Raw genomic sequence first — 26,325 nt, forward strand, 5'->3', positions numbered from 1 at the left:
GTTCTAAAAGCAGTCTGAGAAGTTCTAAAATGTAGCAGAACCTCTCCTTTCCCTTTAGGATACCTCATGGGATGGGTTGTGTAGCTGCCATCCTGCTATGCAGAAAAAGAAATGAAGTAAAGCAAGATTATTATCTTTTCTAACTGTACTCACATCCAGCAGATATTCTTCACTAGGAAGCAAATGAAACCTCTTGTGACTAAGTGAATTAGGATCCTATGTGCTATTGAATGTCAATGGGTATTAAGTGGGTAACTTACTTTGGTGCTTTTGAACATCTCACCCTATGTTTCTGATTCTTCCACTCTTACTCACACTGAGAAGTACTTTTTCAAAAACTTGCCTTGAAATCAAGGAGAACAATGTACTTTACTCTGTGAAATCAACAAGATTCTTCAGAGTAAAGTATAGCTCAAAGTGAGTACAGGTGGCAAAATCAGACTGAAAAATTGAGAAAAATTTATTTACTGTTTATTTAAAATATAAAGAGATTGATTGACTAGCCTCACCTTCTTCATCTCCTCAGAGGTAAGGAAGAGAATATTGATGTCATCCCTGTGGGTGGACCAGCCTCTAACGTGATCCGACCATGAGTTAGCAAAAACTTATGAGGAAGCAAAATTATAGAAATAAATGTTAATGATCTCAAACAGAAAAACCATTCAGTCATTTATCAGAGGGGTAGCCGTGTTAGTCTGAATCTGTAAAAAACAACAGAGGGTCCTGTGGCACCTTTAAGACTAACAGAAGTATTGGGAGCATAAGCTTTCATCGGTAAGAACCTCACTTCTTCAGATGCAAGTAATGGAAATCTCCAGAGGCAGGTATAAATCAGTATGGAGATAACGAGGTTAGTTCAGTCAGGAAGGGTGAGGTGCTCTGCTAGCAGTTGAGGTGTGAACACCAAGGGAGGAGAAACTGCTTCTGCAGTTGGAAAGCCATTCACAGTCTTTGTTTAATCCTGATCCGATGGTGTCAAATTTGCAAATTAACTGGAGCTCAGCAGTTTCTCTTTGGAGTCTGGTCCTGAAGTTTTTTTGCTGTAAGATGGCTACCTTTACATCTGCTATTGTGTGGCCAGGGAGGTTGAAGTGTTGTCCTACAGGTTTTTGTATATTGCCATTCCTTATATCTGACTTGCGTCCATTTATCCTCTTGCGTAGTGACTGTCCAGTTTGGCCAATGTACATAGCAGAGGTGCATTGCTCACATATGATGGCATATATAACATTGGTGGACGTGCAGGTGAATGAGCCGGTGATGTTGTAGCTGATCTGGTTAGGTCCTGTGATGGTGTTGCTGGTGTAGCTATGTGGGAAGAATTGGCATCGAGGTTTGTTGCATGAGTTGGTTCCTGAGTTAGAGTTGTTATGGTGCGGTGCGTGGTGAGGGACAATCGCATCTGCTCCAACCCCTCAGACAGAGACCAACACCTACAAGATCTTCACCAAGCATTCTCAAAACTACGATACCCACACAAGGAAATAAAGAAACAAATCAACAGAGCCAGACGTGTACCCAAAAGCCTCCTGCTACAAGACAGGCCCAAAAAAGAAACCAACAGAACTCCACTGGCCATCACCTACAGTCCGCAGCTTAAACCTCTCCAACGCATCATCAGTGATCTACAACCCATCCTGGTCATTTATCCCTCACTCTCACAGACCTTGGGAAGCAGGCCAGTCCTTGCCCACAGACAACCCGCCAACCTTAAGCATATTCTCACCAGCAACCACGCACCGCACCATAACAACTCTAACTCAAGAACCAACCCATGCAACAAACCTCGATGCCAACTCTGCCCACATATCTACACCAACAACACCATCACAGGACCTAACCAGATCAGCTACAACATCACCGGCTCATTCACCTGCACGTCCACCAATGTTATATCACCCAGTGTGAAAATCAGGCTCCTGGTGAGTGCTGAAAATTACGTCCCTATGTTTTCTTGGCAATAAAACAAATAAATAAATAAATAAATAAGGAGTATTTTGTGTGAAAGAAATTAAGGCACTTAACTAAGGTATCCAAACTTGAGAAGAGTAGAGAGAGAATTGCTCTGGCCTTCCACCCTGTCCTACAACATGGTAAGAAGAGGGCAGTTGGTAACACTACCAATAAATTCAGAAGTAGATAAAAGGAAATCCATGGAATCACAGTAGCAATACCACAGAGAAGGCTGCATGAAACATTCCATTCTATGTGTTACTCCTTTCACAGCATTTGCAAATTCCTTTTGGCTTCACATTTCTCATACTATCTCCTATCAGAAACGAGGGAGAAAGTGAAAGCTTTGAAGCACCATCATGTTGATTTTGATGCTGTATAAGGAGTAGTCACTGATGCTGTACTAAAATTTTTAAATGAAAAATGTCTGCAATGGCCAATAGCTCCCAGACGTAGCCATGATAGTCATAGGCAGGCTGGCAACAGAGGAGCATGTTGTTTACTTTCTATTAGTGGGATTTTGAATGTCTCATATTCATTCTTTTAAGATCCCACAACAATGGGTGCCACGTAAGCTATTGTTGTACAAATGCTGATAAGGGGGTTACCAATTTGTCCACAGTGCTCCAGTTTAGAAACCTGTCTTACAGTTTTGACCATCTCTGCATTTGAACCATTCAGCTTTCCATTTAAACTGGACTATGCAAGGACACATTTATTACTGTCGCAGGATGACTGTAATTAGCCTGAAGAGGACTGACTGCTCCAAGATAAACTGACCCAGGGAAAGGAGAAACAGGAATTTGTGTCTGGGGTGGCTAATGGCAGCTATTGCTCTTGTCATGATTCCATTAGTTTTATCCTGAGGCATGTCTTTGGGATCTTGCATAGGGGATTGTGTAACTTGCTTTGACAAAGGGAATGTGTTCTCTGTTGTCACAACTAACTTAAAATGGCACGTACCTTTTTTATTACAAGCTTGTTGCCTATTTGACTGAAGGACCAAATAAGACCTTGTCTTAATCATAGTAACTGTCTGATTTATGTCGTTACAGCAAGGGAATTCTGGGGTTTCCCCCCTTTGTGTTCAGGTATCTCGGTTTACATAATTTAACCTACAGTTCTGAGGTGTTGACCTCTTGCTGCTGCTGTAGCTCACTACAGTGAATGAAGGGTGGAGCAGCATCTTTTATCTCTGAAGTTCCCCTCTTCTGTGAATTTGTCAGTCCCTGAACACTATGTTGTAACCATGTGTGTTTAGTTCTATTTAGCATCCCCAAACTGGGTCTGGCCGGGAAGGCTGCACAATAGCTCCCCGCAGCCTCGCTCAAAGCAGCAACTTGCACAGTTGAGAACACACAGACCAGGGCCTCTCTTCACTGGACATTTGTCCCTTAAATCAGTATTTCAGTTTTCCATAATGGGAGCCCGCTACTTACACCATTGTTCTTGGAAGACCCGGACATATTGTTGCATATGTAGAGATGTCTTCGTATCTCTTCCCAAACATACACACACATATTCAGTTAATCTGGCACAGTTCTATGTTGTATTTGTGAAAGTGAAGTGCTAATAAAAGCTGCTTTCCCAGCAGGAACAAAATATTATAATCAAATGAAATCACTTCTGTTTTACATCTGTTGTCTCTTAAAGCAGGCCAAGGCTCGGGGTGAGAACTCTCACTCCCTGGGGAATGATTCACAGGGCAGGAGCTGCCCACTTTTCCCTGGCAGCTTCTGCAGTGAGCTGAATTGTTTCACTTCTTGATTTCCATACATAAATGAAGCTGGTCAGCTGGAGAAAGTGCCACTGGTGGCATTCTCCCCTTTCTAAGTAGACAGGGGGATGCCTGCAAGTGGGCAGGACTCTGAAGTTCTGCTCAGTATCAGCCTCCTCCTTCTCAGGTGGTGCCCTTGTATCCCTGATTCTGTGCTCATTGCACATGCGGCGGCCTGTCTACATTCATCACCATAAGAAGTGCCAAGTGCCCCCATGCTGCCTTCCTGGCAGCACTTACTTTGAAAATGCTGCTGGTTTGCAAACATAAGAAGGATGAGGGGATGAAAACAAGAGGCATCTTGAGAATTAAAGCATTTGACACTAAGTCTCACAATTCACAGCATGAAAAAATCCCAGAATGCATACAGAACAGTGGCTGAACAGAATGCCGAGCGCTCATAGTGAAACAGCACCATGCTGTGAGGCCACAAAGATGGAAGGCAACATTGACTTGAATGCGGGATAACAATGCGGTGTCTATGAACTGATTAGGGATCCCTTGTTGCAGATTGCTGAAGGCAGATAAAACCCCCCAGAAAGTACCAAGTTACAAACATAGCCATGGCCTAGAAGAGTTGCTGTAGTGGTAAAGGTCTATGTGTTCAGTACCAAAGGGCCTAGGTTTAACCCATGAAAGTGGTAATTACACACACTCTGCTTGGTAATATTTAAACTGTGTAATTAGGAACTAAATTTCATAATAATTGCTCACTAAGTATTTTACAAAAAGATATATATATGTGTGTGTGTGTGTGTGTGAATATGGTATATCAAAGGATTTTCTCCTTTTATGAGTAAACTACCTGAAAGTAAGTGGACATATTTTCAAATCTATAAGATTGTGGATAGATCATTTTCACATAATTCATCAGGGACAAAAAGCACAAATAGTTTTTCCCCTTCCATTTCATCTGTCTTCCTTAATGATGCTGCTGGTATGAAAAAGTTGGAATGAAAGTTAAAACTACAGTACTATCATTTGAATCGTTTACTGTTGAGTTACAGTATTTAATTCAGACATACTCAGGAAATTGGAGTCATATTACCATGTTTTTATTCAGACATTTTGAACTCTTTTCACATTTCTAAGAACTACCCTGCTTGGTAATCTTTCACTAGTGATCAGCCTTCAGGTCAAAGGTTGGAAGAGATCAAAAGAAAAAAAAACACCCCCTTAAAACTCCAATCAGGTTGCACACCAGCTGTAAAGAAAGTATTTTCCTGTTTCCAGGAGTGAATATCAGTCTTGTTTATTGAAGTGGAAGGCAGGAGTGTGGGCTTGTGTCTTGGAGCAGCAGAAATAGAGAAGAGAAGGTAAATATTATTTTATTACATAATATATTAGTAAAACATTTCCATTGGTAAATCTGTGAATGAATTAAATATCTTATAAGCTTCCGCAGAGAACTGTATGCATTGGAAATATTTTCCATCACTGTTCTTTGGCAATAAGCTGAGTGGCATGGGAATTTGATCCTGAAATGCTTTTTGTGTGTGTGGTTGTCCAACAAAGAAGTCACAACAACAGTGTGTGTGAAGGAGGTGACTGGTGAAAGTAAATGTAATTTAAGCCATCATTTGTTTTACAATATCAGCATGATGATGGAGTTTTTAACTGGTAGTTGATAGTTTCTGCTGTGTCAGCAGAGGTGGATGGAAAAGTTAAGGGAGAAACAGGTTTGTGTACGAGTACAACTGTTGCACCTGGCTGGCCTGATGTCATTCTACACATCACTGTTGGAATTTGAGATTTGTAGAAAGGTTATAACTCCTGTACTGCTGCATATGAGTGACCGCCCTAGACCAGCCCTTGTGCAGTGTCCATCAAGCTGAAAACTTCTGTAGAGCTTGTAGTGCAGCCTGAAGGGTAAAAGGAAGTTGAAATTTTTTACAAATTGAAAAAAAAAATGCAAGTAATAAAATAAAATTAGCAAGGGGGCTGATTGCATTCAGAAAGCAGGAAGGGGGAGAATCTTCAAGGTAACTGCAGCCCTGCTAGGTGAGAGCATATCATTCATTGTGTTATTTTTCTAATTTATGTAGTAGAATGAAGTTTGTTTTATCTTATGAACCAACTATTTTATCACATGGTGCTCTTCCATAGACACATCTAACTGTAAAAAAAAAACAAAAAAAACCCAACAACATTATTCCTCAATCTGATTTAAAAGCTCCATTACTAAACAGGGAGATTAGCAGATTCATTGGGCAAAACCAAAAATGTAGTATCAAATTGAACATTTTGAACATTTTATGGGGTCCCCAAGAGAGAGGATTCTCTGGGCACTGCACATTGGTATGTTTCTGCCCTTAGTGTGCACTTAGGAAGCAAAATGATAAACTGCCCAAGTCTGGTTCTTGCATGAGTAGATGAAGCTGGTCACTCCCCAGATCTTCTTGCTGCTCAACTTTTGCTTTCTCAACTTGACAGCTTTGGGCTGAGTTTAAAGAGATACAGTAACAGCTTTGTTATCCGGAATGTTGGGGGAATGGGGCGTGCCAGTAAGTCAAAAAATCTGGTTAACTAAGGCCTTGGCTACACTTGCGAGTTGCAGTGCTGTAAAGCCGCCCCCAGCACTGTAACTCACTCCCCGTCCACACTGGCAAGGCATTTGCAGCGCTGTATCTCCGTGGTTGCAGCGCTGCATGTACTCCACGTCCCCGAGAGGAATAGCGTGTATTGCGCTGCCGCTGCAGCGCTGCAGCGCCAGCGTGGCCGCCCAATGCGCTGTAACTGGCCTCCAGAAGTATTCAGCAGTATCCCACAATGCCTGTTCTAGCCACTCTGGTCATCAGTTCAAACTCTACTGCCCTGGCCTCAGGTAACCAACCATGTGACCCGCCCTTTACATTCCCCGGAAATTTTAAAAATCCCCTTCCTGTTTGCTCAGCCCGGCATGACGTGGAGTGCTATCAGCGAATCTTTCCAGGTGACCATGCCTCCACGTTCCAAGCAACCCCCAGCATGGAGCAATGGCGAGTTGCTGGACCTCATCAGTGTTTGGGGGGAGGAAGCTGTCCAGTCCCAGCTGCGCTCCAGCCGTAGGAATGACGATACCTTTGGGAAGGTATCAAAGGACATGATGGAAAGGGGCCATGACCGGGACGCCCTGCAGTGCAGGATTAAAGTGAAGGAGCTGCGGAGTGCCTACCGCAAAGCCCGCGACGCAAACGGCTGCTCGGGTGCTCGCCCCACGACCGGCTGATTCTACAAAGAGCTGGATGCTATACTTGGGGTTAACCCCACCTTTACTCCGAGCACCACCATGGACACTTCAGAGCTGGGGGGGGGAGGAGGAGGAGGAGGAAAATGGGAGTGAGGGTGGTGGGCCGGATGGAGACACCCTGGAGCCATGCAGCCAGGAGCTCTTCTCGAGCCAGGAGGAAGGTAGCGAGTTGCAGCGGCCGGTACTTGGTGGAGGACAAACAGAAGAGCAGGTTCCCGGTAAGCGGTTTTCTTTTCGGGAAGGAATTTTTTCAGTGCGGGCTCTTTGGGAGGGGAGGGTTAGACATGCATGCCTAGATGCGGAATAGTGCATTGATGTGGTTTATCACATCGCGATAATCGGCTTCGGTAATCTCCTCGAATGTCTCATCCAGAACGTGTGCAATGCGCTTGCGCAGGTTTATCGGGAGAGCCACCGTGGTCCTTGTCCCAGCCAGGCTAACGTGCCTGCGCCACTGTGCCACGAGGGGCGGGGGGACCATTGCTGCACACAGGCAAGCTGCATATGGGCCAGGGCGGAAGCCACATTGCAGTAGAAGACCCTCCCTTGCTTCCCAGGTCACCCTCAGCCGTGAGATATCATCCAGGACGAACTCCTGTGGAAAATGTTGGGACAGTGTTCAGTGTGGGTGCCCCCTGCAGCTGTTGGCTCTCCCCAAGGCACAGAAAGCCAGAGGACAGTGCAGCCGTGAAACAACCAGTCCCCCTTACTCACCATTTTGAGGCTCCCGTGGGATATGTGTGCTCTGTTTCTGACGGGAAAATTATGCAATTGTGTAGACCCTGTGTGTTTTCTACTCCTTAAGTGCGGGGGGAATCATTACTCTGTCTGGTATAAACAATGCTGCCTCTGTTAAATGTTGCATTTTGCCTATACAGCTGCAACAACCTTGAGACCTCAGCTGTCCCTCTTATCACCTGCTCAGAGACTGCAAAGACTCAGGAAGAGACTGCGAAAAACCAAAGAAGACATGCTGCAAGAAGTGATGCGGCAATCTATTAAAGAGAATGAGAAGGCACAGAACTGGAGGTAGAGAGAAAGCAGGATCCACCAGGAAAATGCAGCGCACCGGCAGCAATGCATGGAGCACCGGCAGCAAAGCACGGATCGGCTCATAAGCATCCTGGAGCGCCAAGCAGACGCTATCCAGGAGCTCGTAGCCATGCAGAAGGAGCAGTACTGCAAGTGCAAACGCCACCCCCCCCCACAGCCCTTGTCCCGAAAGATGCGTGCGTCATGCACCTTTCCTGGCCAGCCTGTGTTAATGTCAATGAAATGCCCACGGTGATCCACAAGCGCCTGGAGAACCATAGAGAAATACCCCTTCCGATTAACGTACTCGGATCCTAGGTGGGGTGGTGCCAGAATAGGAATGTGCGTCCCATCTATCGCACCTCCACAGTTAGGGAACCCCATTTGTGCAAAGCCATCCACTATTTCCTGCACATTACCCAGAGTCACGGTTCTGAGTAGGATGCGATTAATGGCCCTGCAAACTTGCATCAACACAATTCCAACGGTCGACTTTCCCACTCCAAACTGGTTTGCGACTGACCGGTAGAAGTCTGGAGTTGCCAGCTTCCAGATTGCAATAGCCACCCGCTTCTCCACTGGCAGGGCAGCTCTCAATCTCGTGTCCTTGCGCCACAGGGTGGGGGCGAGCTCCTCACACAGTCCCATGAAAGTGGCTTTTCTCATCCGAAAGTTCTGCAGCCACTGCTCGTCATCCCAGACTTCCATGACGATGTGATCCCACCACTCGGTGCTTGTTTCCCGAGCCCAGAAGCGGCGTTCCACGGTGCTGAGCATGTCCGTGAATGCCACAAGCAATTTCGTGTCATATGCGTTACGCGGCTCGATAGCATCGTCGAACTCCTCACTCTCACTGTCACTTTGGATCTTAAGGAATAGTTCGACAGCCAAACGTGACGTGCTGGCGAGACTCGTCAGCATACGCCTCAGCAGTTAGGGCTCCATTTCCCGCAGACAGATCGCGCTGCTCAGAAACCGTTGAAAGATGGCGCCAAAGGTGGACGGAAACAGAGGGATTTCTGTAGGCGCCAACTCCGTGGGTGCTCTGGGGCTGGAGCACCCATGGAAAAAAATAGCAGGTGCTCAGCACCCACCGGCAGCCCTTGATCAGCTCTTCCTCCTCCCTCTCCCCCCCTCCAGCCTGCTGTGGATCAGCTGTTTGGTAACGTGCAGGAGGCACTGGGGGAGAGGGGGAGGAGTAGGGGCAGGTAGAGGCGGGGTGGGGGCGGAGGAAGAGGCAGGGCGAGGGCTTGGGGGAAGGGGTGCAGTGGGGGCCAACCCCGGAACTCAGGATGTCAGCGCCTCTGCATAAGCTGCCTTAGGTGGACCTAACTCTGTAGTATAGGCCAGGCCTAGGGGTGAAAGTAAGGTGGTACGGGGCGATACAGCGTACCATTAAAAAGTGGCCCCCAGTCTGTACCCAGCTGACTTTAAAGCGCTGCCACGGCAAAGGACCCATTCCGCCTTTTGGCCCACCTCCCCGGCCACTGACGGGGGGAGGCGAAAGGAGCAGCTGCCCCAGGCTGGCGATTTAAAAGGGCCTAGGGCTCCTTTAAATTGCTGGTGGAGCACTGGTGGACACGGGCCAGGCAGCGCGTGGATGGGCTGGCTGGGGGACACAGACCCTCCCAGCCCCGCCACTTCTGCCTGAGGCCCTGCCCCTTCTGGGGGCTGGAGCTGGCCCCCGTACTAGTAAGTCTTTGCCGTTATTTTCACCCCTGGCCAGGCCAAAGTCATGTCACATGGGGGGGAGGGATAGCTCAGTGGTTTGAGCATTAGCCTGCTAAATCCAGCATTGTGAGTTCAATTCTTGAGAGGGCCATTTAGGGATCTGGGGCAAAAATCTGTCTGGGGATTGGTCCTCCTTTGAGCAGAGGGTTGGACTAGATTACCTCCTGAGGTTCCTTCCAACCCTGACTTTCTTGCATTACTCTTTTTGAGCCTTGTATGTTGTCTAATGACACTAACAAGGGCTTTTCCCCCCACATACTTACTCTTCTTTGTTAATTGTATACCACAAAAAAATACATCTATTATTGGAAAGCCTTAAAGAGAGAGACCTGGGTATTAATTCACTTAATCTGATAAACTACATGGAGATTTCTTAAACCTGTTCCAACTCAAATACTGTAACAGACATACAAGGTGAAATCCTCTAGAAGGTTATTTTAATCCAATTTTATTGTCTCTCTACTGTTGGAAGGATGTAGCCAACAGGGCCGGCCCACAACATTTTGGCACCTGAGGCGGGGAGCTCAAATGATGCCCCATCGCTTGGGCCAAAACTTTGAAAGGTCTCAATTCTGCCTTCTTCCTGTTCTACTGCTCTCATGGTACTGCTCTGCTACCTATCTCTATAAAGGAGAACAAGTTAAAATGCCTTGTTCAAAAATTTTAAGTAACACATTTGCTGTTCAGGTGTTTGAAAGTTAACTTTTCTTGTCTGCACAGTAAACACCGGCATTTTTATCTGTTTGAATAATCGAAGTGGTGCTTTCCGTGCCTTCTTGGTGGCAAAGATTTGAACTGCTTCCTGAAGGTCCACAGTCTGGGCCAGCTCATACTCTATTGAGATGGTTGCAAGACCAACCAGCCTCTCCTGTGTCATTGAGGAGCGTAGATGTGTTTTTATTAACTTCAGCTTGGAGAAGCTGCGTTCTCCACTGGCACTGTTACAACTGTTACAGGAAGTGTTAGAAGTATGCGCAGAGCAACAAAAGCATTTGGAAAGAGGGTGGTCATCTTATTTGTGCACATATATTCCAGAACAACCTTTTGAGTTGATCCCGCTGAAATGTATCTTGAAAGGGCTTTCAGTTCATCACCTAAATGACTCGCATCAATATCATGCATGTCATCATGTATCAACATTGTCACTAGTGCCCTGCATTGCTGGTGTAGGTCTTCTTCAGATATAGTGAGGAGTTTTGGAATATCATACAACATCCCAAATATACTGCTGTGTTCCTTGAGCTGCATGAAATGTTCTTCAACTGACTGTATTTCACAATCTAGCACCTGGTTAAAGAATTCAATTTGAATTGTTGTTTGGGGTCTCTTATGGGATTATCCCATGTAATCAAAATGTCTTCATCTTCGGTGACTCTTGTATTCTTGAATGGGTGGGGAAATAGCTTCAGTGTGAAGTTCCTCTGCCAACTTCTGTGCACTCTTCAGAACGTTTTGAAATCCCTCATCTGACCAGTAAGACTGTAGGTATGACTTTGCTTTGTCCAGTTGTTCCATTGCTCCAGCTATATCAAGGTCAACACCTTGGAGTCTCTTGCTTACAACATTAATTTCAAACAGTATGTCATGCCACAACACTATAGGGTGACCAAACAGCAAGTGTGAAAAATTGGGATGGGGGTGGGAGGTAATAGGCACCTACATAAGACAAAGCTCCAAAAAATCAGGACTGTCCCTATAAAATTGGGACATCTGGTCATCCTACAACACTAAGCCACACAGAAATTTGAAGTTATTTATGTTTCTGGTGATTCCATTTCCCTCTGCCACTGTTCTCCCACAAACAGTTCCAGTCATAGCATTATCCTCCATAATGGCAACTGTGGCATCATCTATCTTGCCAATTTGGTGTTTGATAGGCTTTATCACCTCCACTCGAGAAAAATACATAGATGCTTTGAATTACATTAAAAAATTCAGCAGCCTCACTAGAAGCTGATGCTGCATCACTGACCACCAAGTTCAACGAATGAGAACTGCTCGAGGGTTTAACTCTGGGATCCATGTCTGCACTCCTCTGTTCGTTCCTCTCATTTTGGTGCGCACCATTATCGTAGCCCTGACCTCTCATGTCAGCTATCGCAATTCCGTATCTTCCAGCTTTTTAAGAAGCACACTTGTCTTACCAGCTCCTGTAGTATCATCAATGACAATAAATTCTAAAAAATGCTCTTTGACAGTCACCATTGAGGGACATTTTCACTAGGTTTTGTTGTTGTTACAAAACGCATTAAAGTCATTTGTTCCGTATGGCTGATGTCAGGTGTGCAGTCCAGAATAACAGAGTAATATCTTGCTGACTTCAGATCTGCCACAATTTTCTGTTTGACTTTTGTTGCCAGTAACTGTATGATCTCATTTTGAATTGTTTTTCCAAGGTAGTGGTGTGTGTACATTTCTTGGGTGGTGACTCTTCTTAGATGCTCCTGGAGTACAGCATCAAACTCAGCCATCAGCTCCACAATTTTAAGGAAGTTTCCATTGTTTGGCACATACAGCTGATCTGAAGTGCCACGCAGTACTAAGTTCTGGGTAGCAAGCATTCTCACAATGACAATGAGCCTTTTCAGAACATTTTGCCAGTAAAGAGACTCTGATGCAATTTTCTCTTGATGCTGATCATCTATTGTGGCCTTTAACCTTAGTCTCATCTCAAGCTCTTTCCACCTATGGAATGTTGTCTGGTGATTTGCTGCCTTCTCACGGCATGCCAGATTTCTAGCCAGATTTTTCCAGTCCTTTGTTCCTGTAGAACCCAGTGTGGCTGGAACATTAGACTGGAAGAGTTTGCAACAAAAACAGTATGCAGCATTCTGGGTTTTTGAGTACATAAGCCATTGCCTCTCCACTTTGTCACCATTGGGGATCACATCATACCAGTAATGTGTTGGATGGAAACTTCTATTTTCATTGTCTTTGGGGAACATGAAGTTTTTCACTTGCTGTGGCCCATGCAGTACAAGGAAGCCCCTCAGGCTACTGCTCAAGTGGGTCCACAGTCCTGGATCATCTACACTTAAGGAACTAAACTCAGCAGCAGCTGTTTCTTGCGCCTCCACCACACTCTCTTCTCTGATCTACACTTTTCTTCAGGAATATGCATGGTTACATACATTTGAGATGGAGATATGGATGCTGCAGTAGCTGCCAGGTCACCTGCACTCTGACTAACTGGAAGATCAGGCATCTCCTCACCACTCACATTCTCACTGGGGCCGGAAGACACACCGTGAACATTTGTGTCTATGTATCTCAGGAGAGCTCCTTCCTGCTTAGATAGAAAAGTTTCCTTGACTTTCTTTTTCTGAATGCTGACCCAGAGGGGTGTTTTCTTCTTTCACTCATGTCTGCTGTTCTGTGCCAGCTATAGTGGCTCTCAACACTGAATTGAAGGGGACAAATAAGCAGGCTGGTAGCAGGGCCTGAGTGAGGGAAGATATCAGCGTCTTAAGGGCCTAACTGGCTTCTACTACTTCAGTTGACTGCCTGTTCTCCTCAAGTCGGTTCAGGGAAGCAGCAGGAAACAGGAAGCTCCCTGAGGAGCTGTTGTTAATCAGTCCAGGCTCCTGGGGGTACTAGAAAGGTACATAAGAGGCTCCTCCTCCTCCTCTCTCTCCCTGAAGCTCCTGCTGCTTTCTGTTATTCCCTCTCACCTTTTCTCCTGCCTGCCTATTATGTCTCTTGTGCCCTCCTTCCTCTACCTCAGCAGTCCACCATCTCTGTGCATCTAGAGCAGAGAGAATACATATACACCAGCAGACACAATTTTCTACACTCTGGGTCCTAGTGGCGCCCCCACCCCCGCCACAGTCTGGCACCTGAGACGGCCGCGTCAGTTCGCCTCATGGTAAGGCCGGACTGGTAGCCAATATGCTCCACAGGCACATATGTGGCATGATGTCACTATTTTATAAGATTCTTAACCGGTAAATCATAGTGGCCAAAAATAAAATTATCAAAGAAAACTCTTGAGAGGAAATAAACTTCCTCTCCCTCCCTCCTATTTTGCTGAACTTATGTTACTAGACAAGATGGACTGGGAGAAATATATTAAACAGGGAAATAGGAGAGAGAGAATCAGAGATAATATGATGGGGTCAACAAAATACCAGCCACAAAATTAATTGGAATGCAGCCTCTGGTTGTGCACAAGGACTAAGTCATAGCTCATAGAAAGCACTGGACTTTGTGGTGAGCTCCTTGAGTAGCTCTGATTTTAAGTGCCCATTTACATAGATTCTGTGAAGTTAGATAATTCATTAAAGCAATATTGGTGCCTAACAATACCAGACACTTGTACAAGTAAATAACTCAAAGACAATGTATTTACACAGCACTTTTAGCTGAAAAAGATATTCTGTTCTCATGCCAGTCCCTAAAAGTGCCATTTCTGTACTGTCATTCAGTTTCCTGTTTTTGTTAATGTACATTTTGCTATCAAAAAGGGATCTCTTTTATGTTGTAGTGAATTTTTTTTCCTGAAGGATAGATAACACCAAAATAAAAATGATATTAAATTATGTTTTCTAACCTGCAGATTCTTGACATAGGAGTGAAACTGAATTAACAATGGAGCCATCAGAAGAATTTGTGTTCAAACATAAAGGATTTAATTTCCAACCAGACCTTGTTACACCTGAATACATAGATTCACTGGAGGATTTTGAAATCAGAGACAGTGATGTATTTATTGTTACTTATCCAAAATCAGGTAAGACTGATTGCTTGATTTCCTTTAGGAAAATCATATCTGACTTTTGTCTTTAACCTTAATTGACCTTCCCCCCGCCCCCCGCCCCTGCTTCTTGACCACCATTATGACCTATTTTGGTGGTAGCAGTTTAAAATCTTTTACCTGTCAACATTTTATTGGAGACATTATCTCAGTTTCATCCCTATGTTTAAGCAATGGCAGAAGTTTACCTCTAAGCATTAATTTGCAAAGTATCAGGGGGTAGCCGTGTTAGTCTGTATCCACAAAAACAACAAGGAGTCCGGTGGCACCTTGAAGATTTACAGATTTCTTTGGACATAAACTTCCTTGTTATAATCTGCAAAGTATATTTGAACTGGGCAAATATTGCCAAAAGGTGTTCACAAATATCTATTTGTTTCTGTAATAGACAAATATTCTTATTCACCTTTGTGTAAATATTTATGTCAGCAATATTTTGGAAACAGTAAATTCATGGAAGGGGAAGATGGTGTGAATGCTCAGACTAATGAATTTTCACACAAATACAAAACCTCAGACTGCACTGAAACAGCCATCTCTACTGCCAAAAAATAAAGGACAATCCTCCACACACACACACACCCCCCGATCGATCCCAGTCCTCTCACAGACTATTCAAGCTGAATTACCAACGTCATGTACTCAGGTGATCAACATTTTTGTTCTCAGACTTCACAGTCTATATTTTCTTAAAACAAGAATAGCACCTCTTCCAGCCTATGAGGTTTGAGAATTACTTGCAGCTGAAGTTATAATATAGCAGAACCAACTCCTCTGTGACAAGCTCAGAGAGAAGGACTCTTTACCTCATTGTATACTAAACATTGTAACACAGCTTTTGACACTGACCAATTCTGGTCCTAAAGAACCCTTGGCACTTCTTAATAGAGAATTCCTTGTATCGCTGTGATGTCATGTAACATGCACAGAAAGGACAGACCAGTGTGAGCCTTCTCCATGAGGCCTGAAGTAGCACTGGTGTTCTTCCACTGCGGGGGTGGAATAGGGGTACTTAAAAACTCTCAGAACAACAGTATACAGGGTGCTTTGGATAGGGCCAGTGAATCCACTGGCTATTACTGTAATGGACAGTCATGCTGCAGCACTGAGGCTACATAAGAGGGAGAACTGTCTGTAGTAATCACGCTTTCTATGGGGAACCTGAATACCCTAGGTAAAAATATTTGAAGATTTAGTTATCGACCAGCACATAGATAGATACAGGATATTTAATACTAAAATGTACACTTTGGATTCCCATTCCTGCTATATTACGTACTCCCTTTAAGACAAATTTTTGTACTTCATGTATAATGTAAAATGAGACACATCTTTGAAGAGTTTGTGATTATGGCAGATTATTACATGACATTACAAATAAAATTAGCATTAAAGCTGTTTCAAATAAGGCTATTTTCTTTCCCAGGGACTGTGTGGACTCAGAATATTTTGAGCTTGATTTATCATGAAGGCCATCGAGATGGAACAGAAAATATGGAAATAATAGACAGAGTCCCATGGCTGGAGTATAACATACATAATATGGATTATGTCCATCGTCTATCACCTCGTTTCTTTGCTAGTCACCTGCCTTACTATTTAGTTCCAAGAGATCTGAGGAACAGGAGAGCAAAAGTAGGTGATACTATTTTTACAATTTAATTGACATTACCCAGGAAAACTGGTAGCTTTCACCAATAAATCAGTCTAAATCTTCTGGGCCAGACTGTCTGTCCTCCCACAACAACCCTTCCAAAAGCAAATCTCCCCTGCATGGGGATGGGGCTCACTTCCTCCAAAGCCCCATTCCATGTCCCTAGACCCAGCCAAAGGGGGGAAAACAAGTTCAATCAAGACCTCAGGACTTCAGTGTCCAGTTTCAGTGGAGATCCCATTTTTCATGGAACTGCTGTGCTTGGCCTCTGAAACGGAGCTGCTTCTTCCTCATCATGACAGCTCCCCCTAAAAGGGGCATTAGTGATGGGTTATGATCATTACAGTCTGCATGTTATATTGTAAATTACGGTGTTTCTGTTGTTGTGGTGCATGTAGCTATGTAACTGTAAGCTCTTACGTTATCCATGTTTTACGTCTCCTGCATCTTTTAACGTCAGGAAACTTCTTGCTAATGATAGGGGTGTGGACTGTGCCAGATGCAGCTCAAGAGGAAGGATCTCCCAGGGTCAGGGATTCGCACCAAGCTCTCTCTCATGGAGATGGCTGCCCCGCCCTGCTGTGTTGCTTTCCTTAATCTAAACAGACATCATTCACACCGAAGGTGTGCGGTTCTGGCCTGTGAGAATTGCCTTGTGGGAGCAAAGCCAATCTCTTACATTGCTACCTGGATCTCCCATGAAAGTTGGCATGTGCTGTGCACCCACATCCCCAGGAGACTCCCTTCCCAGGCACCTTTGCAGCTTCCTTATCTCTGTTGCAGTAACACCTATGATAAAATGAGCAGATGCGTGTTGCAGAGCTTGCACCACATGAGCTCCATCAGTGCAACCTCTCAATCCATAGGAACCTTCCTCTTGATTTGCTTTATAGCTCAGCCCCGTTTCCCATGCAGAAATTCCCTAAAGTTACAGGGACAGTAAAAGTAAATGGAACAACAACATCTCCTAAGCTGCACATAGCACAATTTTAACTACAGACACTGGAAAATCTTGTCTTGCTTATGTATATTTTACAGGGCTCATGTAGATTTTCACAATTTTAAGAACACGTTGCTGGTGTAGGGAGTTTTTCCCTTGATGGGTTCTAGCTAGCTGGTTTTAGTGTGCACCACCATATGGCTTAGCTGTCTGTGTGGTTTTCCAGAAATTCTCAGCTCCAAATTGGTTGAGGTGTGCAGCAATGCATGTTAGCATTACTTTTTAAACATTGTATCCATTACAATTCTCTAAAAATATCTCTAGCTGCAATTTTTTTGAACGAGCAGTAAGTTCAGGCTTACTATGATTCACGTTTAAGGATGTGATTTTCACTGAAATACTTTATCAATATACGAAACTACACATAAATAAGTAACTACTGCTGACTTAACAGTGTTTGTATTTAAAAGGAACTCAAAATCAAATCACTTTATTAAAGTTTAAATTCTTTTCAGATAGTACACCTGCAACTGCACTCCCTGTTAATTTTTGTGTAGTTTATTATCACATTTCCCATGATTTTTTAAATGTTTTTGCTCCTCTCTTGCTGTGTGAAAGACCCATGTAAACAACTGGAAAAAACTTGAGGACCTGATTCTAAGTACACTAACTCATGTGCTTAACCTTACAACAGTGAGTGATCCCATTGAGGTCAATGGTACTATCACCTTTATACAGTACACATGTGCATGAGGGTCTTTAGAATTAAGGAAGTGCAATAGTGCCACTGAATGTACAGAAAATGCTGGCAAAGACACACAAAAAATCCCATTCATTTAAATCAGGATAAACTATTTACTAAAGTACTTATTCTAACCCTTTTCAGATATAATGATTTTAGCATTACTTGCAGCAATAGTAATTTTATAAAACCACCAATTTTTAGGTTAATTGTGTCCCTTTGATATAACTGAGACTGTCACTCTTTTTACCTTGCAGGTTATTTATGTAGCCAGAAACCCGAAGGATGTTGCGGTTTCCTATTTTCATTTTTCCAAGCTTTCAGTCAAACTTGAGACAATACCAGATTTTAATATTTTTCTGGAGAGGTTTTTAGCTGGGAGAGGTAAGGTTTCATTTACTGCTAAAAGGCCAAATCCTGCTCACTGACCACAGCCTGAATAAACTATCTGAGTGGATAAATTACTTAGATGGAGGAACTGGTCAAAATCCTGGCCCCCACCTCACAACCTGGGGTCTAAGGTTGCAGTGAATGCCGTATCATTCACAAATCATAATAGAGATTTTGTGCAAAGGTAGTCCAGGGGAGCTGCACAGGCACATGCATTGCACCAATAAAGTGCAAGTTGCCTCGTGTATCTCAATTGGGTGTTCACTCTGAAACCTAACAATGAAGATTTGAATACATTTCAACTCCACTTAGGTGCTCAGATAACACAGGTGACGAGATGAGGATGAGCGCTATGCAAAGAACACACAGAAGTAGTTTTCTACTGTTAATTTTCTGATTTAGTAGTTTTCCACAACTGTTATGCCTATCCGGCAATTCCAAACCATTACTTATACCTTCCAAAGAGCCAAAAGACTCAGCTGTAACCTATCTAGCTCCTGAGTTCTCTCTTAAAATCTCTGACAATGCAACATTCTCACTAAGGCAGCTTATGGCACACTGAGAATTTAAGTACATAGTAAAATAAATTCTACACATTCTTCTATTATGATAATTAGTGAGACTGTCTCATCTGCATAGGATCTTTTGGGCCTGAATCCAGCCTCTTCTCCCCTAAGCTTTGAATCCACTGCCTCTTTTATCCTTTGTAGAACCACACTACAGGTAATTTCCCCTACAACAGAGAGTAGTGTGACTCCTCTCCAGTTATTGCCGTCAGTGAGATCACCCTTTTTAGGTACTCTGCCAACGATTCCATGTTTTCACTTGTCAGGAGGAGTCTCTTCTTCCTGAACTTAGAACAGTTCTGTCATTTTTATTAGGGTAGTGGGGTCAAGTTCTTTTAGCTTTTCTGCTGTGATTTGATCATCACCTGCCATTTTGTTGTTTTTCAGCTTCTTAATTGCATCCTGTATTGCTGACATCTCTGTTGCATCAATGTTAATGCCAAGTAGATTATGTTCACATGTTTCATCAATATCTGGTGTTGAGCTGGGACTGAGTCTGTTGTGGACTTGTCTGAAATGCTCTGCCCATCTGTCGTTCTGTTACACCTCAGTTGTAAGCCTTTTTTCATCTTGGCTTTTTCTTGGCCCATTTCCTGTTTGAAATGTCCACACTTTTCACTGCGTAGTCTGCTTTCTTGTACTTTTCCTTTGCTTTTTGCAGTATTTCGTTTGTCTTAGCGTTCAGGAGTTTTCCTTTCAGTGCTTTTCTTTCCTTGTTGAGATGCAAGGTCTCTTGGCTTATCCAATCCTTGCTCTGTGTGTGCTGATACCAGGCAGTGACTGCTGCAGCTTGAATCACGTTGTCTCAGACCACTGTGCAGTTTTCTTCAGGTCCAATCTCTATCTCACCTTCCTCTGCCTCTGTCAGCACCCCAAATCCGTTCCATAGTTCACGTTGGAATTTCTCAGAGCACACTTTTGTTTTCATATTATTGATTTCTTTGCTGCTTTCTGTTTAAAGTTGGTCTTTCCCAGTTTTAATTTCAGTTTGGCAATGCAAAGATTTTGGTTGCTCCTGTCATCTGTAGCTTGATGTGCCCTTGCATCTTGGACAGATGACGTGAATCTTGAACTGATGCCGATGCAATTGATTTCTTTTTTTGTTTTGCCATCTGTCAGATTCCATGGTTCTTTGTGTATGTCTCTAGAAGGGATCAGGGTGGTTGCAAGTACTAAGTCAGACACCAAGCACAATTCAGTGAATTCCAGGTTTCCTTCATCATTGATATCATTGACTTTCAAAAGGTATTTGACAGCCTGCATGGGCATACATTGTGGAATATTCTTCAGTCCTGCGAAATTCCAGCTAAACCCATCAACACCATACCGACCACATACAGAGTTGCAAGGTTGCTCTATAAGAGTGAACAACCTGACAACAGAGTGGTTCATTGTGGACAAATATATGAAACAGGGCTGCATTTTATTTTTGCTGTTGTTTGGCATTGCCATAGACAGGCTAATGAAGAAGTATATTAGTAACACAAAACCTGGTACCCAGATGGCAAAAGCCTAGAAGACCTAGACAGAGACACTACTGAGCAATACCCTGGAAAAGCTACAAACAGAGAAAGACAACTTGGCAAAATCTGTAGGTCAAACATGGCTCAGAATCAGTTACAGACAACCTTGAAATTCAGATGTCAAGCAGTAACTTCATATTAGAAGGCAAAAACATCAAGAAAGTGGAATAATTCATCTACCTAGGCAGCACCATTTTAGCCAACAGGAACATCAAGAATAATATGACATCAAGGTTGAGAAAAGCATCCACCTAATTCACTAAACTCAACAACACATGGACATCAAAGATATACAGCACCAAAGCAAAACTGAGAATTTTCAACTCAAAAATCTCCGTGATAACGTATGGCTGTGATAGCTAAAGATCTACTAAAATGTTAAACAGAAAATTAGATGCCTTCGAAAATAAGTGCCTACAAAGATTCCGGACATTGGATGGAGAGACGTCATCACCAATAAATATATCTGAGAAATCACCAGCCAGCAGCTTATTTCCACTAGAATTAGAAGGAAGTATTGGACATATATGGGGCATGGGCTTCAGATGCCAATACACAGAGTTCCACATGAAGCTGCCAAGTGGAAACCAACTGGGTTAGGAAATGAGGGTGCCCAAGAGACCTTAAAAAGTACCCTTGAAAGGGAGGGCAGAATAGTTGATCATAACATCATCGAGTAGATGGAAGTAGTATCAAATGACAGAGAGGAATGGAAGAGATTAGTTTCACCATGGGCATCAACATTGACATGGTTATTTTGCCTCTATATTTGACATTGCTGGAATACTGTGTCCAGTTTTGGTGCCCATAATTGAGGAAGGGTGCAGATAAATTGGAGAGGGCTTGGAGAAGAGCTGTGAGAATGATTAATGGAGTAGAACATGTGCCTTTTAGCAATAGACTCAAGGAGTTCAATCTGTTTAGCTTAACAAAGAAGTTTAAGGGATGACTTGATTACAGTCTATAAGTACTTATATGGGGAACAATCTAGCAGAGAAAGGTATAATACAATTCAATGGCTGGCAGTTGAAGCTAGACAAAGTTAGACTGGAAATAAGGCATAAATGTTTAACTGTGAGAGTAATTGGCCACTGTAACAATTTACCAAGGGTCATGGTGGATTCTCCATCACTGACAATTTTTAAACGAAGAATGGATGTTATTCTAAAAGATATGTTTAGCATTTATTTGGGAAGTTCTATGGCCTGTGTTATACAGGAAGTCAGACTAGATGACCACAATGGTCCCTTCTGGCCAGAGAATCTTTTAATCTATGAATCTATCAATTTAATTCTAGGTTTGTGATCACTAATCCATCAAAAGCAATGAAAAATATTATCTATAAATAAATAATCCAGGACATAAAAGTGAAAATATGCTGTGCTAGGTGAAAGTACCATTCTGTGGTGCCAGTGGAAGCTAGAGGTAAAAGTAGAATGTGTATTGGTTATCATGTAATGGTCTGTTTTTGGAAAAAAACAAAACTTGTCCTCAGATCCCTAGATAAGAAAATGGACTTGGCTTAGCCTTTATATCATGTTTACGGTGAAAGATAATCCAGTATAAGGCTGTGAATAAAAACAGGAACTGGAATAAAATCTCTGTGAGCCCACATTTTCCCCCCAACAGCAGAGGGAAGAGAAGCTGAAAAAAGGAAGTCTGATCCATCGATTCTGAAGCCATGCTTGTGAGGGTATTAGAATGCAAAAATGTCAATGACTGAATGGTTTTTCTGTTTGAGATCATTAACATTTATTTCTATAATTTTTCTCCTTCATAAGTACTGGCTGGCTCCTGGTTGGATCATGTTAGAGGCTGGACCACCCACAGGGATGACTTCAATATTCTCTTCCTTACCTTTGAGGAGATGAAGAAGGTGAGACTATTCAATGACTTTATATCTGAAAGAAACAGTAAATACAATGCCTCCAATTTTCAGTCTGATTTTGCCACCTTTACTCACATTGAGCTGTACTTTACTCTGTGAAGAAACTCTGTGAAATCAACGAGAAAGGCACTTTGGTCTCATTGATTTCCATGTGAGTCCTTCTCAGTGTGAGTAAGGGTGGAAAAATCAAAACCGTAGGGTGAGATGTTCAAAAGCACCAAAGTAAGTTAGTCGCTTAACTCCTATTCATTCAATAGCACATAGAAGCCTAATTCACTTAGTCACAAGAGGTTTCATTTGCTTCCTAGTGAAGTATATCTGCTGGATGTGAGTACAGTTAGAAAAGATAATAATCTTGCTTTACTTCTTTTCTTTTTCTGCATAGCAGGATGGCAGCTACACAACCCATCCCACGAGGCATCCTAAAGGGAAAGGAGAGATTTTGATACATTTTAGAACTTCTCAAACTGCTTTTAGAACTAAAGATGTTTTATCAAAATGTCATTTTTTGCAAAACTGAAGATCTTCTTGTAATTTTTTGTGAAAAATTTCAATTTTTGTTAGAAACTAGTTTTTCACTTTTCTACCAGCTCAGCTAGCTTTTAACTCCTTAACAACTTCACCTAGCTTAGCAGAAGTCAGATTTAAACTACTTTGAGTGTCCATACATGTGTTTGTTCTGGTTGAACTAAATCAATTTTAAACTGATTTTAGTCACACTTTATAAACAAGATCTGGAGTATCTGAGTGCACCTCTTAGCTAAATAGGTAGTGATGCAGGGACATCCTCTCTGCTGACTTCAGCAGGAAGCATGTTGATAGTAGCAGTAAGGCTGATTAACAAAGCGAGGAAAGTCCCTTCCCATTAAGAGGTCCAACTCCTGATATATATATTCATAGATTCCAAGGCCAGAAGGGACCATTATGATCATCTTGTCTCACCTCCTGTATAACACAGACTGCAGAACTTCCCCAAAATAATTTCTACAGAAGATCTTTTAGAAAAATATCCAATCTTGAGTCAAAAATTGTCAAGTATCAGAGGGGTAGCCGTGTTAGTCTGAATCTGTAAAAAGCACCAGAGTGTCCTGTGGCACCTTTAAGACTAACAGAAGTATTGGGAGCATAAGCTTTCGTGGGTAAGAACCTCACTTCTTCAGATGCAAGACTTGCATCTGAAAAAATTGTCAGTGATGGAGAATCCACCATGATCCCCTGGTATATTGTTCCAATGGTTAATTACCCTCACTTTTAAAAATGTAAACCTTATTTCTAGTCTGAATTTGTTTAGCTTCAACTTCCAGCCCTTGGATTGTGTTATAATTTTCTTTGCTAGACTGAAGAGCCCATTAATAAATATTTGTTCCCCATGTAGGTAATTATAGTCTGTAATCAAGTCACCTCTTAACCTTCTCTTTGTTAAATTAAATAAGAACATAAGAACGGCCATACTGGGTCAGACCAAAGGTCCATCTAGCCCAGTGTCCTGTTTTCCGACAGTGGCCAATGCCAGCTGCCCCAGAGGGAGTGAACCTAACAGGCAATGATCAAGTGATCTCTCTCCTGCCATCCATCTCCACCCTGTGACAAACAGAGGCTAGGGACACCATTCCTTACCCATCCCAGCTAATAGCCATTAATGGATTTAACCTCCATGAATTTATCCAGTTCTCTTTTAAACGCTGTTTAAAAGCTGAAGTTAAAAAACTGAAGGTTCCAAATAAGAAATCACCTTTATGCTTTAGTGTTATATCCCTATGCTCAGTTTCCCTTTATTTAAGTATCCCATTATCCTTCACTCTATTATTTTATTTATTTAGTACTTTTATTTTTCTAATTTGGAAACTGTTACTTTGAAATAACGTTCATTTCAGGATCTCAGAGGTGCGGTGCTGAAAATCTGCAAATTCTTAGGAAAGCAGCTAAATGAAAAGGAGCTGGACACTGTTGTGGAAAATGCTACATTTGATAAAATGAAAACTGATCCCAGAGCAAACTATGATTCCATGCAAAGCAATCTCCTGGAACGAGGCAAAGGCCATTTTCTTCGGAAAGGTAAGGCAGAAGCAGCCAAATCTAATAAATATTTAATCCTGCAGATCCTGGCACAGGACATGTTGAAGCTAGCTGCCTAGGACTTCCAATCACAACTTTCTGTCCCCAGGAAACAATTGGCTTTGGAGCACTAAGACTGCTGAGTGAGGTTGTATCACTGTGTAACAATGGGTATGTCTACACTACGGGATTATTCTGATTTTACAGAAACCGATTTTTGGAAAGAGATTGTATAAAGTCGAGTGCATGCGGCCACACTAAGCACATTAATTCGGCAGTGTGTGTCCATGTACGGAGGCTAGCATCGACTTCCGGAGCGTTGCACTGTGGGTAGCTATCCCATAGTTCCCGCAGCCTCCCCCGCCCATTGGAATTCTGGGTTGAGATCCCAATGCCTGATGCGGCAAAAAACATTGTCGCTGGTGGTTCTGGGTACAGCCTCACCCCTCCCTCCATGAAAGCAATGGCAGACAACCGTTTTGCGCCTTTTTTCCTGGGTGAACACTGCACTGCGTTCACCATACCACATCAAGCATGGAGCCCGCTCAGCTCAAGACAGCAGTCATGAACATCGTAAACACCTTGCACATTCTCATGCAGTTTATGCTGAACCAGGACCAGAAAAACCAGGCGAGGAGGAGATGGCGACTGCAGCGCGGTGACAAGAGTGATGAGGACATGGACATGGACACAGAATTCTCTCAAACCATGGGCCCCGGCGCTTTGGAGATCATGTTGTTAATGGGGCAGGTTTAGCCATGGAACACCAATTCTGAGCCTGGGAAACAAGCACAGACTGGTGGGATCGCATAGTGGGATGATTCCCAGTGGCTGCGAAACTTTCGCATGCGTAAGGGCACTTTCATAGAACTTTCTGACTTGCTTTCCCCTGCCCTGATGCGCCAGAATACCAAGATGAGAGCAGCCCTCACAGTTGAGAAGCGAGTGGCGATAGCCCTGTGGAAGCTTGCAGCACCTAACTGCTACCGGTCAGTCGGGAATCAATTTGGAGTGGGCAAATCTACTGTGGGGGCTGCTGTGATACAAGTAGCCAAAGCAATCACTGAGCTGCTGCTACCAAAGGTAGTGACGCTGGGAAACGTGCAGGTCATAGTGGATGGCTTTGCTGCAATGGGATTCCCTAACTGTGGTGGAGCGATAGACGGAACCCATATCCCTATCTTGGCACCAGAGCACCAGGGCAGTCAGTATATAAACTGCAAAGGGTACTTTTCAATGGTGCTGCAAGCACTGGTGGATCAAAAGGGACGTTTCACCAACATCAACGTGGGCTGGCCGGGAAGGGTTCATGACGCTCGTGTCTTCAGGAACACTACTCTGTTTAAATGGCTGCAGGAAGGGATTTACTTCCCAGACCAGAAAATAACCACTGGGGATGTTGAAATGCCTATAGTTATCCTTGGTGACCCAGCCTACCCCTTAATGCCATGGCTCATGAAGCCATACACAGGCAGCCTGGACAGTAGTCACGGGCTTTTCAACTACAGGCTGAGCAAGTGCAGAATGGTGGTAGAATGTGCCTTTGGACGTTTAAAGGGATGCTGGCTCACGTTACTGATTCACTCAGACCTCAGCCAAACCAATATTCCCATTGTTATTGCTGCTTGCTGTGTGCTCCACAATCTCTGTGAGAGTAAGGGGGAGACCTTTATGGCGGGGTGGGAGGCTGAGGCAAATCGCCTGGCCGCTGATTACGCGCAGCTAGACACCAGAGCGCTTAGAAGAACACACCAGGAAGTGCTGCGCATCAGAGAAGTGTTGAAAACCAGTTTAATGACTGGCCAGGCTACGGTGTGAAAGTTCTGTTTATTTCTCCTTGATGAAAACCCGCCCCCTTGACTCATTCTCTGTAAGCAACCCACTCTCCCCCTTCAATCACAGCTTGCTTTCAAAGGAAATAAAGTCACTATCGTTTAAAAATCATTTATTCTTTATTAATTGATTATAAAAAGAGGGAGAGAACTGACAGGGTAGCCTGGGTGGGGTTTGGGAGGAGGATATGAGGGAAGGAAAAGGCCACTAAGAAGTTTAAAATAATGACAGCCTTTTGGTTGGGCTGTCCACTGGGGTG

The 26,325-nt window shown here is 43.4% G+C and overlaps 1 protein-coding gene across 2 annotated transcripts in view; it reads left to right on the forward strand.

Moving 5' to 3' along the window:
* Positions 1–4,914: 4,914 nt before the first annotated feature.
* The window catches only part of LOC128833452 (amine sulfotransferase-like), a 28,627-nt gene continuing 7,216 nt past the window's right edge, over positions 4,915–26,325 (forward strand). Inside the window, exons 1-6 of one of the 2 annotated variants that reach the window (XM_054021378.1) lie at positions 4,915–5,046; positions 14,278–14,451; positions 15,902–16,110; positions 18,069–18,195; positions 22,072–22,166; positions 24,053–24,233. In XM_054021378.1, coding sequence (XP_053877353.1) covers positions 14,310–14,451; positions 15,902–16,110; positions 18,069–18,195; positions 22,072–22,166; positions 24,053–24,233 — 754 coding nt within the window. In that variant the 5' untranslated portion in view covers positions 4,915–5,046; positions 14,278–14,309. The remainder of the gene's footprint in view (positions 5,047–14,277; positions 14,452–15,901; positions 16,111–18,068; positions 18,196–22,071; positions 22,167–24,052; positions 24,234–26,325) is intronic. The other variant, XM_054021377.1, reaches the window with a different exon arrangement.

Source organism: Malaclemys terrapin, chromosome 3 (genome assembly GCF_027887155.1).
Source record: "Malaclemys terrapin pileata isolate rMalTer1 chromosome 3, rMalTer1.hap1, whole genome shotgun sequence".
NCBI classification, from domain to species: Eukaryota; Metazoa; Chordata; order Testudines; family Emydidae; genus Malaclemys; species Malaclemys terrapin.